Here is a 16897-nt window from a genome sequence, read left to right on the forward strand (position 1 = left end):
ACTCTAGATATTAGAGAAGTAGAGAGGACAAAGTGGAGTAAGTCCCAAAAATACAGTTATAGAATAGTAGGTTAGACAATAGAGTTTTTGCTGCCATTAATAGCACATTTCTTACTGGTATAGTTCACATGATACTAACATTCTATTTCTTGTAACAGGTGTTAGATACCCGTGGACATTTTTGCTGGTTGCCTTGGGGTATAGTTTATGGCCACCGATGGTTCTTATATCAGAAATTGTCCAAACCTTCTTCCTAGCAGATTTCTTTTACTTCTATGTCAAAAGGTTGGTTTAGAATATTGTACAGTCCTTTATGTTACAGCTTTGGCATAGAATCTTGAGGTCCTTCTAGCATGACTTCTTATAATATTTATTTTGTTGGAGGTCAGCTTGTTCTTCTAGCATGATAATAAACTTGTGATGCATAATATAAAATTCCTTGATAAGGGTTTTGTTGAAATTAATTTATTAGATTTTTTTTCATTTTATCATTAAAGCATTCAAAGAGAGGCTTCTCAGTACCCCCTATTCATGTCATTTTTTGGAGTCGAAATTTCATGAATAACTCTAGATTTTAGTTGGTGTAATAGTTTGGGCTTGATTCTTATCACAGATTTCAAGTTTTTGCTGGAAAGCCTACTCTAGATATTAGAGAAGTAGAGAGGACAAAGTGGAGTAAGTCCCAAAAATACAGTTATAGAATAGTAGGTTTTTATAATAGAGTATTGCTGCCATTATTAGCACATTTCTTACTGGTATAGTTCACAGGATACTAACATTCTATTTCTTGTAACAGGTGTTAGATACCCGTGGACATTTTTATTGGTTGCCTTGGGGTATGGTTTATGGCCACCGATGGTTCTTATATCAGAAATTGTCCAGACCTTCTTCCTAGCAGATTTTTTTACTACTATGTCAAAAGGTTGGTTTAGAATATTGTACAGTCCTTTATGTTGCAGCTTTGGCATAGAATCTTGAGGTCCTTCTAGTTAGACTTCTTATAATATTTATTTTGTTGGAGGTCAGCTTGTTCTTCTAGCATGATAATAAACTTGTGATGCATAATATAAAATTCCTTGATAAGGGTTTTGTTGAAATTAATTTATTAGATTTTTTTTTCATTTTATCATTAAAGCATTGAACTTGTATTGGATTGTGATATATGAGTATCACACACCACACCTCTATGACAACAATAACAATCTTCTATCAATTTTCTTCTTAGTGTTTAGCAGAAACTCTTGAATTGCTGTGTTAAGTTCAAAGAGAGGCTTCTCAGTACCCCCTATTGATGTCATTTTTTGGAGTCGAAATTTCATGAATAACTCTAGATTTTAGTTGGTGTAATAGTTTGGGCTTGATTCTCATCACGGATTTCAAGTTTTTGCTGGAAAGCCTACTCTAGATATTAGAGAAGTAGAGAGGACAAAGTGGAGTAAGTCCCAAAAATACAGTTATAAAATAGTAGGTTAGACAATAGAGTATTGCTGCCATTATTAGCACATTTCTTACTGGTATAGTTCACAGGATACTAACATTCTATTTCTTGTAACAGGTGTTAGATACCTGTGGACATTTTTGTTGGTTGCCTTGGGGTATGGTTTATGGCCACCGATGGTTCTTATATCAGAAATTGTCCAGACCTTCTTCCTAGCAGATTTCTTTTACTACTATGTCAAAAGGTTGGTTTAGAATATTGTACAGTCCTTTATGTTGCAGCTTTGGCATAGAATCTTGAGGTCCTTCTAGCATGACTTCTTATAATATTTATTTTGTTGGAGGTCAGCTTGTTCTTCTAGCATGATAATAAACTTGTGATGCATAATATAAAATTCCTTGACAAGGGTTTTGTTGAAATTAATTTATTAGATTTTTTTCATTTTATCATTAAAGCATTGAACTTGTATTGGAAATTGATATATGAGTATCACACACCACACCTCTATGACAACAATAACATTGCATCCCTCAGTCAATCTTCTATCAATTTTCTTCTTAGTGTTTAGCAGAAACTCTTGAATTGCTGTGTTAAGTTCAAAGAGAGGCTTCTCAGTACCCCCTATTCATGTCATTTTTTGGAGTCAAAATTTTATGAATAACTCTAGATTTTAGTTGGTGTAATAGTTTGGGCTTGATTCTTATCACGGATTTCAAGTTTTTGCTGGAAAGCCTACTCTAGATATTAGAGAAGTAGAGAGGACAAAGTGGAGTAAGTCCCAAAAATACAGTTATAGAATAGTAGGTTAGACAATAGAGTATTGCTGCCATTATTAGCACATTTTTTACTGGTATAGTTCACATGATACTAACATTCTATTTTTTGTAACAGGTGTTAGATACCCGTGGACATTTTTGTTGGTTGCCTTGGTGTATGGTTTATGGCCACCGATGGTTCTTATATCAGAAATTGTCCAGACCTTCTTCCTAGCAGATTTCTTTTACTACTATGTCAAAAGGTTGGTTTAGAATATTGTACAGTCCTTTATGTTACAGCTTTGGCATAGAATCTTGAGGTCCTTCTAGCATGACTTCTTATAATATTTATTTTGTTGTAGGTCAGCTTGTTCTTCTAGCATGATAATAAACTTGTGATGCATAATATAAAATTCCTTGATAAGGGTTTTGTTGAAATTAATTTATTAGATTTTTTTTTCATTTTATCATTAAAGCATTGAACTTGTATTGGATTGTGATATATGAGTATCACACACCACACTTCTATGACAACAATAACAATCTTCTATCAATTTTCTTCTTAGTGTTTAGCAGAAACTCTTGAATTGTTGTGTTAAGTTCAAAGAGAGGCTTCTCAGTACCCCCTATTCATGTCATTTTTTGGAGTCGAAATTTTATGAATAACTCTAGATTTTAGTTGGTGTAATAGTTTGGGCTTGATTCTTATCACGGATTTCAAGTTTTTGCTGGAAAGCCTACTCTAGATATTAGAGAAGTAGAGAGGACAAAGTGGAGTAAGTCCCAAAAATACAGTTATAGAATAGTAGGTTAGACAATAGAGTATTGCTGCCATTATTAGCACATTTCTTACTGGTATAGTTCACAGGATACTAACATTCTATTTCTTGTAACAGGTGTTAGATACCCGTGGACATTTTTGTTGGTTGCCTTGGGATATGGTTTATGGCCACCGATGGTTCTTACATCAGAAATTGTCCAGACCTTCTTCCTAGCAGATTTCTTTTACTACTATGTCAAAAGGTTGGTTTAGAATATTGTACAGTCCTTTATGTTGCAGCTTTGACATAGAATCTTGAGGTCCTTCTAGCATGACTTCTTATAATATTTATTTTGTTGGAGGTCAGCTTGTTCTTCTAGCATGATAATAAACTTGTGATGCATAATATAAAATTCCTTGATAAGGGTTTTGTTGAAATTAATTTATTAGATTTTTTTTCATTTTATCATTAAAGCATTGAACTTGTATTGGATTGTGATATATGAGTATCACACACCACACTTCTATGACAACAATAACAATCTTCTATCAATTTTTTTCTTAGTGTTTAGCAGAAACTCTTGAATTGTTGTGTTAAGTTCAAAGAGAGGCTTCTCAGTACCCCCTATTCACGTCATTTTTTGGAGTCGAAATTTTATGAATAACTCTAGATTTTAGTTGGTGTAATAGTTTGGGCTTGATTCTTATCACGGATTTCAAGTTTTTGCTGGAAAGCCTGCTCTAGATATTAGAGAAGTAGAGAGGACAAAGTGGAGTAAGTCCCAAAAATACAGTTATAGAATAGTAGGTTAGACAATAGAGTATTGCTGCCATTATTAGCACATTTCTTACTGGTATAGTTCACAGGATACTAACATTCTATTTCTTGTAACAGGTGTTAGATACCCGTGGACATTTTTGTTGGTTGCCTTGGGGTATGGTTTATGGCCACCGATGGTTCTTATATCAGAAATTGTCCAGACCTTCTTCCTAGCAGATTTCTTTTATTACTATGTCAAAAGGTTGGTTTAGAATATTGTACAGTCCTTTATGTTGCAGCTTTGGCATAGAATCTTGAGGTCCTTCTAGCATTACTTCTTATAATATTTATTTTGTTGTAGGTCAGCTTGTTCTTCTAGCATGATAATAAACTTGTGATGCATAATATAAAATTCCTTGATAAGGGTTTTGTTGAAATTAATTTATTAGATTTTTTTTTCATTTTATCATTAAAGCATTGAACTTGTATTGGATTGTGATATATGAGTATCACACACCACACCTCTATGACAACAATAACAATCTTCTATCAATTTTCTTCTTAGTGTTTAGCAAAAACTCTTGAATTGATGTGTTAAGTTCAAAGAGAGGCTTCTCAGTACCCCCTATTCATGTCATTTTTTGGAGTCGAAATTTCATGAATAACTCTAGATTTTAGTTGGTGTAACAGTTTGTACTTGATTCTTATCACGAATTTCAAGTTTTTGCTGGAAAGCCTACTCTAAATATTAGAGAAGTAGAGAAGACAAAGTGGAGTAAGTCCCAAAAATACAGTTATAGAATAGTAGGTTAGACAATAGAGTATTGCTGCCATTATTAGAATTGTTGTGTTAAGTTAAAAGAAAGGCTTCTCAGTACCCCCTATTCACGTCATTTTTTGGAGTCGAAATTTTATGAATAACTCTAGATTTTAGTTGGTGTAATAGTTTGGGCTTGATTCTTATCACGGATTTCAAGTTTTTGCTGGAAAGCCTGCTCTAGATATTAGAGAAGTAGAGAGGACAAAGTGGAGTAAGTCCCAAAAATACAGTTATAGAATAGTAGGTTAGACAATAGAGTATTGCTGCCATTATTAGCACATTTCTTACTGGTATAGTTCACAGGATACTAACATTCTATTTCTTGTAACAGGTGTTAGATACCCGTGGACATTTTTGTTGGTTGCCTTGGGGTATGGTTTATGGCCACCGATGGTTCTTATATCAGAAATTGTCCAGACCTTCTTCCTAGCAGATTTCTTTTATTACTATGTCAAAAGGTTGGTTTAGAATATTGTACAGTCCTTTATGTTGCAGCTTTGGCATAGAATCTTGAGGTCCTTCTAGCATTACTTCTTATAATATTTATTTTGTTGTAGGTCAGCTTGTTCTTCTAGCATGATAATAAACTTGTGATGCATAATATAAAATTCCTTGATAAGGGTTTTGTTGAAATTAATTTATTAGATTTTTTTTTCATTTTATCATTAAAGCATTGAACTTGTATTGGATTGTGATATATGAGTATCACACACCACACCTCTATGACAACAATAACAATCTTCTATCAATTTTCTTCTTAGTGTTTAGCAGAAACTCTTGAATTGTTGTGTTAAGTTCAAAGAGAGGCTTCTCAGTACCCCCTATTCACGTCATTTTTTGGAGTCGAAATTTTATGAATAACTCTAGATTTTAGTTGGTGTAATAGTTTGGGCTTGATTCTTATCACGGATTTCAAGTTTTTGCTGGAAAGCCTACTCTAGATATTAGAGAAGTAGAGAAGACAAAGTGGAGTAAGTCCCAAAAATACAGTTATAGAATAGTAGGTTAGACAATAGAGTATTGCTGCCATTATTAGCACATTTCTTACTGGTATAGTTCACAGGATACTAACATTCTATTTCTTGTAACAGGTGTTAGATACCCGTGGACATTTTTGTTGGTTGCCTTGGGGTATGGTTTATGGCCACCGATGGTTCTTATATCAGAAATTGTCCAGACCTTCTTCCTAGCAGATTTCTTTTACTACTATGTCAAAAGGTTGGTTTAGAATATTGTACAGTCCTTTATGTTGCAGCTTTGGCATAGAATCTTGAGGTCCTTCTAGCATGACTTCTTATAATATTTATTTTATTGGAGGTCAGCTTGTTCTTCTAGCATGATAATAAACTTGTGATGCATAATATAAAATTCCTTGATAAGGGTTTTGTTGAAATTAATTTATTAGATTTTTTTTCATTTTATCATTAAAGCATTCAAAGAGAGGCTTCTCAGTACCCCCTATTCATGTCATTTTTTGGAGTCGAAATTTCATGAATAACTCTAGATTTTAGTTGGTGTAATAGTTTGGGCTTGATTCTTATCACGGATTTCAAGTTTTTGCTTGAAAGCCTACTCTAGATATTAGAGAAGTAGAGAGGACAAAGTGGAGTAAGTCCCAAAAATACAGTTATAGAATAGTAGGTTTTGATAATAGAGTATTGCTGTCATTATTAGCACATTTCTTACTGGTATAGTTTATAGGATACTAACATTCTATTTCTTGTAACAGGTGTTAGATACCCGTGGACATTTTTGTTGGTTGCCTTGGGGTATGGTTTATGGCCACCGATGGTTCTTATATCAGAAATTGTCCAGACCTTCTTCCTAGCAGATTTCTTTTACTACTATGTCAAAAGGTTGGTTTAGAATATTGTACAGTCCTTTATGTTGCAGCTTTGGCATAGAATCTTGAGGTCCTTCTAGCATGACTTCTTATAATATTTATTTTGTTGGAGGTCAGCTTGTTCTTCTAGCATGATAATAAACTTGTGATGCATAATATAAAATTCCTTGATAAGGGTTTTGTTGAAATTAATTTATTAGATTTTTTTTCATTTTATCATTAAAGCATTCAAAGAGAGGCTTCTCAGTACCCCCTATTCATGTCATTTTTTGGAGTCGAAATTTCATGAATAACTCTAGATTTTAGTTGGTGTAATAGTTTGGGCTTGATTCTTATCACGGATTTCAAGTTTTTGCTTGAAAGCCTACTCTAGATATTAGAGAAGTAGAGAGGGCAAAGTGGAGTAAGTCCCAAAAATACAGTTATAGAATAGTAGGTTTTGATAATAGAGTATTGCTGCCATTATTAGCACATTTCTTACTGGTATAGTTCACAGGATACTAACATTCTATTTCTTGTAACAGGTGTTAGATACCCGTGGACATTTTTGTTGGTTGCCTTGGGGTATGGTTTATGGCCACCGATGGTTCTTATATCAGAAATTGTCCAGACCTTCTTCCTAACAGATTTCTTTTACTACTATGTCAAAAGGTTCGTTTAGAATATTGTACAGTCCTTTATGTTGCAGCTTTGGCATAGAATCTTGAGGTCCTTCTAGCATGACTTCTTATAATATTTATTTTGTTGGAGGTCAGCTTGTTCTTCTAGCATGATAATAAACTTGTGATGCATAATATAAAATTCCTTGATAAAGGTTTTGTTGAAATTAATTTATTAGATTTTTTTTTCATTTTATCATTAAAGCATTGAACTTGTATTGGATTGTGATATATGAGTATCACACACCACACCTCTATGACAACAATAACATTGCATCCCTCAGTCAATCTTCTATCAATTTTCTTCTTAGTGTTTAGCAGAAACTCTTGAATTGCTGTGTTAAGTTCAAAGAGAGGCTTCTCAGTACCCCCTATTCATGTCATTTTTTGGAGTCAAAATTTCATGAATAACTCTAGATTTTAGTTGGTGTAATAGTTTGGGCTTGATTCTTATCACGGATTTCAAGTTTTTGCTGGAAAGTCTACTCCAGATATTAGAGAAGTAGAGAGGACAAAGTGGAGTAAGTCCCAAAAATACAGTTATAGAATAGTAGGTTAGACAATAGAGTATTGCTGCCATTATTAGCACATTTCTTACTGGTATAGTTCACAGGATACTAACATTCTATTTCTTGTAACAGGTGTTAGATACCCGTGAACATTTTTGTTGGTTGCCTTGGGGTATGGTTTATGGCCGCCAATGGTTCTTATATCAGAAATTGTCCAGACCTTCTTCCTAGCAGATTTCTTTTACTACTATGTCAAAAGGTTGGTTTAGAATATTGTACAGTCCTTTATGTTGCAGCTTTGGCATAGAATCTTGAGGTCCTTCTAGCATGACTTCTTATAATATTTATTTTGTTGGAGGTCAGCTTGTTCTTCTAGCATGATAATAAACTTGTGATGCATAATATAAAATTCCTTGATAAGGGTTTTGTTGAAATTAATTTATTAGATTCTTTTTCATTTTATAATTAAAGCATTGAACTTGTATTGGATTGTAATATATGAGTATCACACACCACACCTCTATGACAACAATAACATTGCATCCCTCAGTCAATCTTCTATCAATTTTCTTCTTAGTGTTTAGCAAAAACTCTTGAATTGCTGTGTTAAGTTCAAAGAGAGGCTTCTCAGTACCCCCTATTCATGTCATTTTTTGGAGTCGAAATTTCATGAATAACTCTAGATTTTAGTTGGTGTAATAGTTTGGGCTTGATTCTTATCACGGATTTCAAGTTTTTGCTGGAAAACATACTCTAGATATTAGAGAAGTAGAGAGGACAAAGTGGAGTAAGTCCTAAAAAAAAAGGGAAAAGAGTAGAATATGGCGGGTGTTGGATGAGATGCGAGAAATTTAATTTTCAACCCATCCAAGTTAATAAAATATAACTCAAGTCCAAAAAAAAGTTAATATAACTAAATTTTATATTAACAGAGTAACTCATAATTTTAAACATTTAATTGGATAATAATATAAATATTTTACATTATTGCATATCGAAATTTAAAACTATATATAACGAGGATACACTCTTGTTAACACTATTTAAAAAAAAACTTGTTACTTTTCATATTTATATGTATGTATTACCACAGTTATTAAATTTGACCATAATGAGTAAGAGCGAATTGGTTCGAATCGAGTTGATCGAACTGTATGTGTTTATCACACCTTCACAAATAATTTTAAAATGGCTAAAATAAAAATCGAACTTATAAAGAATATTTATACACAATTTTTTTATTCGTTAAACTATGTTTAATCTTTTGTTTTATATCATAGAAAACATATATATCTATATATAAAAATAAAAATATTACTTCACGAGTTGTGCATAGCCCACTAAACAGGAGAATGATGTATCATATATAACTCCATTTCAAAATAATTTTGACATTTTAATAGATTGAATAGCACTACAAACAGCTATTCAAACTTTAATATATTTACATACTCAGAAGTCAGAATTGCATTTTTGTGTACATACGGACATAAAAAATGATCTAAAGTCTGTTCTATAAAACGATTCTTCTTTCATTTGAGAAACCAGTGAATAATAACAATGGACAAGCTATATTTTGGTTATTAATTAATTAAAAATTAACCTTCAATGACTTAACTTAATTCTGCTAGTTTAATTAATTAATTAATTAAATTGATTCATGTTATTAATTACGGTTTGAAGAAATTGGCATCGAGACGTTTATCAATTAGAGTCTTCAAAGCAGAAGCTATCAAAAGAGCAGCAATAAACATTCCTAAGCAACCAAAAACAACGTTGAAGCACCAAGCGAAGCTTCTCGTACGAGGTTTCTTAATGGCCACTCACATGAAACATGGATATGCATAAGACATTGGCACGAATGCAATTCCAAGAAGAAGAAGTGATAGTGATGGTAGGAAGGGAAACGCCACGGCTACAAAGAAGGTTAATCCTCCAAAGAAAAGACGAATGCATGTTTTGACCCATCTTGGACACTTGTTGTTCTTTCTGGCTGTGATTTTGAATTCAATGTTGTCAAAAAAATGGCATCGCATACACTTGGTAGCTGCTCAGGCAATGTAGAATTACCAAAAAGTACATTGCTCCTATTGTGAACTTCGTTACTTGATGCGCGTGCATGTGTACAAACGAAGTTAATAGCCCGTCTTTTTCAATCTGCAACAAAGGAACATACATACATCAAGTTTGTCAAACTAATAGTGGTAATGAATGAATATATATACATATATAGATGCAAATTATTAGTTAAGTTAAAATTCTTGCCTGTTTTCCGTAAGCCCAAAATCCGGGAAGAGCCAAGGGATAAAGGCACATGGCAATTATTGCGTACGAAATGATCACTCCTCTACGCATTTTTACGTTGGATTTCTCTTTCAAATCTGATGGAAGCGTTCCCTGTGTAATTAACCAGATACATAAATGTCAATCTAATTTGATTATAGAGTCTCTACCCAAATGTGAGAATACAGAGACATGTCATGTTAAGTAGTTTAAACAAATATTATAAATTTATTTATGAAATCTTAGTCAAAATTTTGAAAACCGAACTGAATGTTAAATTAAAGGAATTAGAAGTTTAAGAATTTAAAAGTTTAACTAAGGTTTAATAGGTGTTGATTTAAATATAATAAAATAATATATTTTGTATAAAATATATTTTTATTTAATTTTTTTATTAAACCGATTTACCATTATAAAATTGGACTGATTTAACGGATTTATTAATTTTTGAACAATTTTCTGTTTTTTTCTAGTTCATTATAAATTAATTTTTATCTTAAACTGAATCTGTGAATCGGTCTAGTAACTAATTTTTTATGAACCTGTATAAATAAATTGGTTTGATCTAATTTTCAAAATCATAAACTTAACTATTATTTTTATAACTATATTTTTATGTGAATAAACTCATTTTTTTTGGTGTATTTTTTTTCTAATTATAAGCTCGAATATAATTAATGACTCACCTGTATTTCGAGTATAAGATTATGGCCCCGGAAAGCAAGCAAAATGATTCCAATGGAATTCATAACGTCATTAGCCTTAGCCACGTTACTTCCATGCATCGTTGTACTATAGGACACGTCATCATTGGGCTTACCCGTCTTGACGGAGATGGCCCAAAAGAGTGTGCAATAGGCGATGGCGGCGACAGAGCCGACGGCGGAAACAGCAGCCATTGAATTGAGGTTTGGCAACTGAGCTATGAGAATGGCTATGCAAGTAAAGATCAAATACCACTGAACTCCAGTTAGTGAGTGGAGAGTACAATTATCCTTTTCACAAAGTGTCTTGAATAGTAGGTCTAGGGTTCCACCACCGGTGATAATTAAGATTACGCACGTTCCTCCGGAGAGGTAACTCACCGGAAATAGTGCTGCCACCTTCCCTAGTTTCTTACCTAACATTTATATAACAGGTTAGGTTTGTGTTAGAAAAATCCACTCTTTTAAAGAACATGCCAAAAAAATTATAATTATTAAAAGTACAGCACATGTTATAAATATTATAAATAAGTTTTAATTAAATTAGGAGTTTAATTTTAATAATACTGATTGTATAAAAAATTTTATATAATTATTTAATTAAATTTATATATTTAGATTATCTTTTAAATGATAAATTTTAAAATTAATTATATGTAGTAATAAACATGTTATGATATCAATTCTCTTAAAAATTTAAACTGATAAGAAGTCATAATTCTGATATTATATTATAAAACCTCTCGTCTTAAAAATTTAAATTAATAGAAAAGAATAATATGAATTGTTGTATTTTTATAAAATAATTAAAAATTTATGTAAAATTATTTTATTCAATATGTGAAAATTGATTTCTTGGAATAATATAATAGGTGTAGTGCTGTTAAAAGCTACTTCAACATGAGTTAAAGTATGTTATCTTCTCCAAATGTTGGCATCAAATCAAGTTGAAAATATTTATATGTGCTATATATAAAGGTAATGAGGTGTTTAATTTCTAGATGACCCAGTGGGGCTCTGTTAAAAAATGGGCAAAAACTATATATAAAATAGACCATATATCAATAAGCTAAGTGAAAGTAGAAGTGATGTATCATGTGTAGTGGCTGGCATATATAGAAAATTTTGGTGCATGCCATCCTATAATTGATGAGATAGCACTTTCAAAACAAGTATTTTCAAATTTTACATTGGAAAAAGAAAATTAATAATGGAACACGTTCAGAATATTTTTACTAGCAGATGATGTATGCGAGAACAAAATATATAGTATATATGTAGTTAAGGTGGAAAAAAAATATAATGGAATACATCCACTATCATACCACTACTTAATTTGGTCTTGGTAAGATTCTAGAATTCATCATATTAAAATTAGAAATATGTTGGTTGATGAGTTTCGGAATGATATTAGTTTAAAAGCATATTAAAAAATTATATATTTAATATAATATGTACTAATTTAAAGAAAATAATAATTTTTTAATTATGGTATTAAGATATTTGTTAACAAAATCTTTCAAAATATATAAGAGTATAATCCAAGCAAATGATAAAAAGTGCCTTCCTACTGTATATATGGCTAAAGTGGGTTGTAAAATTTAAAACAAAAGAAAAATATTATTTTATCATAAATAATTAATTTTACTTAATTAAGACCATCATCTTATTAGCGTGTTGAAATAACATATTTCTTCTTTTCGAAACAAACTTAGCTTAATTAGTAGAATAATAAAAGTGGAAGTTTGTGTTATTGCTATACCAAAAGCAGCCATAGCGAGAACGAGGAATCTGCTGTGCCGATTTCCAGGAACTGATTCATGAAGCTCAACAAGGAGAAATATGGTGTATAGCTGCCAAATAAATGCCAGAGACAAACATACACTACCCCATGCCCTGCAATTATTTCCATTTCATTATTCATTAATTTATATTCCGCAAATTATTATTCCATTATTGTGGAATTTGTCCAATAACAATAATAGTATACTGTACTGGAAATGTATGCATGTGTTATATAAATTATGTAAGTATATATATAGAACTATATATATAGAAGAGTAATGATGATAAATTCTGGTGAATTATATTCCACATATATAGAAAGTGAAAGATGTAGACCAAACGATCAGCCATTTGCATTATTGTATATGATATTTTTAGCTATATTATTATTATTATTTCTCTCGTCAAATAGTCATACAGATATACATTAAAAAAGACTTAAAAAAATAATTAAATGAATCAATATATTAAATAAAAATAATATATATTATTTTATATATTTTAAATATTTATTTTATATAAATAACTAATTTAGTGATTAGTTTTTTAAGTATACATCATGATAATAAATTATAGTCATTATTGTTTGATCAATCAACTACTAGATTGTGTGAGTAGTAGTTATAAAAGTCTGTCAAAGACTTCTCTATATTTAATTTTTTCTTGAAGATATTTCATCTTTTTTCCAGATGCATTGCTTTTGCTTTAATTTGGGCCTATGACTTTTTATTTTGCGCTACCTCTTTTTGTTCTCTTTTTCCTATCACATTCACATACACATGTACGTGCGTGTATCACATGCATCATTGTCATGGTTTTCGTATCTCACTCTGCTACCTATACTAGCTACTCTTTCTGTATAAAAACCTTTTGTACTTTGTAATACTAGTCAATAATAATAATAATAATATCGTATTATTATACGGAGAATTAAAATTATATTAATCTGACATATAATATATCATATTTCATACACATGCACATATCTAACTCCAAGCAGTAAATTATTAATAGAACGACGACCAAGGGAAGTTAGGTGAGATTTGTTAGATTTAAGCTACTTCAACCATAAACAAATAAAATTTCTTGGATGAGATTATTTTTATTCAAATTAATAATGAATTTAATTAGATTACGTACCAACCAAGAGTGGCGAATGCAACGGGAAGCATGAGAGCCTGAAATCCAATATTTGAATTGAGAATATGAAACGCTGCAAAGTATGCATTTCCATTTCTTGATTCCGTGATTGGAAGCCACTCATCTTTCGGACCCTGCTGCTGTGAAAGGCCAGAGGAAGGTTCATCCTCGAATTCCGAATTAGTAGGGTAAATTTGGGAAGAAGAAGAAGAGTGACGACGATGATGTTGATTTTGATGTTCATTGATATTATCAATGTGTATCAACAAAGTAGAAGCTTGATGAGGAGGCAATGGCGGTTTCAGAATCGCATCGGAGTTGCTTCCCGATCTGAAATTTCTTTCCTTCACCTCCTCCTCCGCCATTATTATTTTATTTTAGTAACTGAATTCAAGGAGAAAAAATTAAAATATGCAGAGATTATTGGTGGAACGGAATTGAACGAAACGAGAGGAAGAAATATAATACAATTCCTTGATTATATAGTTGAAATTAACGAGACTATTGAATAAGAGAGTTAGGGAGAAGGAACATTGAAGGTACCTGGAAGTTTAAAGATGAAGACTTATACCGAATGATGAAAGGGAGATTCGACTCTCCCTTTATATAAGAGAAAATATTCTCATGTGACTGGTACACTGCTGTTCCAGCTGCGGTAGTTGAAATGACCAATATAGGGCTCTTAATTTGTCGTGTTGCAATTTGTTCCACCAACTTGGGTGAGATATGCCTAGTACAGTATTGCTGGCACTTAGAAGATTCAGTTCCAACTTATTACAAAACTTATTTTTTATTTTTTGTCCTTGATTAATCTAATAATCAACCACCATTAACTATATATTTAAAATTGTCCCAAACTGATTCTCGTTAATCGTTAGTTCCAGTAGTCTTCTAGATGAACAAAAATCTAACCCGAATATTTTTTTTTTTCTAAAGATAAAGCATCTTTAGTTATAAGTAGTCATTTTCACAACAAATTTACAACATAAAACTAGGTGACTTGCCTTGATCATTTTCATTTCCTCAGGTGTTATCAAATAAATACTTTTGTTACTATTGTTGTTTGAATAATGCTAGAATACGAATAGAATTTATTGTTTATCATCAGCAGTTAATCAATTATATTTAAAAGTATAGAGTATAGACTAACAATATATTGTTAAAACGATAGACTAAAGAGATTAAATTATTGATTAAAAATATTATTGGTCAATATAAAATAAAATTATTGGCCTTCAATACTTTTTTTTTTAGTTTGAAAGAACAAGTTAAGTAAAAATAATAAAAAATAAGATATGTGATAAAATTTAATTAAATTTTGAGTGATATTTTTAAATTAATCTTTAACTATTTTTATTTTAGATAATACAAATACTTTTGTACAGTAAATAGTTAAAAAATTATTACATATTATTTTGTTATAAAGAAAAATTCATAACCGTTAAATAATAAGGTGAGCGCTCACATAGTTATCTCCAAGTAAAGTTTATAGTTAAATTAAAAATCGATGATAATTTAATGAAAGAAAGATCCTTGTCATCAAATTTCGTCGTCCTACTTATTAGGTGGCGTAGGTAGTCCGCGCGAGTAGCCATACTTAATGTAACGCACATCAACGGTGTGATCATCGCAGCCACAATATAAGCACAACATTGAGGAAGAAGAAGAATGTTGACAATTAGGATTGACAGTTTTAGTTATGGATAATACCATAATAAAACTCTGAAAAAGGTGAAATTGTCAGAAGAAAGTGCTGACAGAATTGCTAAAAAGAAGTGTAAACGGAATTGTTAGAAGGATGAAAAACTACCCTAAAACTGCCGAAAAGATTACAAATTGCAAAGAGATGGTAAAATGTCAAAGGGTGACGAACTATCGGAAGGTGACGAAAAATATATGTTTTTTCTATGAGAATAGATAAGTAGTGAATGCAGTAATATTTGATTTATTAGACTCGAAAAGACACAAGGTGGAGATGATAGGTTAATCGATAAGGTGAAAAAAAAAGTATCAAAATAGTAACAAAATACAAAAAAAAATGACACAAAAAAAAGTATAAAAAGTATAATGATTTCATTAGAAGAAAAAACACTTATCTTCTTCAATAAAAATACCATGACTCATTAGATTCAGAAAGATAGAAAAGAGAGGATGAGCTAATCAGTGACGTAAAAAAATATTAATGCATAGGCAAAAGAGAAGAAGAAATGCATAAAAAAAAAGTACTTATGATAAAAAAAAAACTCAATTTTCTCATTAAAACTAAAATAAGCTATCTTATTCAAAAAAAAATACTATTGTTCTAATATTATAATAAAAATATGAAAAAATAAAAATAAAAAATAAAAAAAATATTTTATTTTATATTTTTATTGTTATGGACTAATAAAAAAATGGTTTAATACAAATTAAGTAAAGAATCAATAATAAGATACGTGATAAAATTAAATTAAATTATGAATAATATCTTTAAATTAATCTTGAAAAACTTTTATTTTAGATAAATTAGAGAATACAAATACCTTTGTATGGTATGTAATTAAAAAAATTATCATATATCTTGATATAAAGAAAAATCCATACCCGTTAAGTAATGGTTGAGCATACTCAATGATGATTAAAAAAAAAAGTCAAAAACCGATGATGTACAAAACGGCCATTTTCGCTACCTGAAAAAGGGATAGAGGAACAAATGGGGCGCATGCTCTTCGTGCACTACACCACCTATGTGCACACCGTATATTTGTCAACTCAATCTAGACCTTTAATATTAGTTAAATAAATCTCTGCGGTTCATAATATTGGACCCGCAAGCACCCTTAAATTTTTTCCAATGGGTTGTTATGTGAATGAGACTTTTATTCTAATCAAATCGGAAATGCGTGGATTGCACTTTCAGAATGACGTCACCTCACTGATGTCATCTACGACAGTGTATTTGACTTTGGCATACGAGGGTGGTAGACTAAATTGTAATTTGACTGTGACGGTATACAAATATTAGCATTTAGCAGCTTAATTAACTAGTTAGTTATTGCATAATTGTTTATTACTACTACTAATTAAGTAGCCTTTCACATCAAATTCATCAATATTTGATTTACTCTCGCTTTCCTGACTTAATGGGATTCTTTATAGGAGTATATTCGGAATAATTTAAGTTTTGAGTCATGGTCTTATATTGGTCTTCCTAGAATAATAACTAAGTTATATGTCTCGTCACCTTGTAAAAAAAAAAAAAAGTTATGTCTCGGCACCAGTTCCAATATATATTATTTCATTTTGCTATAGCTATTGTATAGGAGTATAGTGTTTATTTATTTATTTTAAACCAAAAAAGAGTCAATCCATGAAAAATTTGGTTATTAATTCGTAAGTTCTTAAAAAAAATTATCACATAAGATTTAAAAAAAAAATTATGACGAATTTATAGGTGTATAA

General features: G+C 30.9%; 1 protein-coding gene across 1 annotated transcript; it reads right to left on the reverse strand.

Moving 5' to 3' along the window:
* Nucleotides 1–9184: 9184 nt before the first annotated feature.
* LOC112789237 (lysine histidine transporter-like 8) lies at nt 9185–14100 on the reverse strand. Its single transcript, XM_025831046.3, is given in 7 exon segments — nt 9185–9568; nt 9570–9701; nt 9810–9941; nt 10514–10947; nt 12294–12427; nt 13457–13840; nt 14000–14100. Coding segments are annotated over 6 exon segments (1551 nt in total). The 5' UTR covers nt 13822–13840; nt 14000–14100; the 3' UTR covers nt 9185–9214.
* Between the last annotated feature and the right edge of the window lie 2797 nt (nt 14101–16897).

This window comes from Arachis hypogaea, chromosome 3, assembly GCF_003086295.3.
Source record: "Arachis hypogaea cultivar Tifrunner chromosome 3, arahy.Tifrunner.gnm2.J5K5, whole genome shotgun sequence".
Classification (NCBI taxonomy): Eukaryota; Viridiplantae; Streptophyta; class Magnoliopsida; order Fabales; family Fabaceae; genus Arachis; species Arachis hypogaea.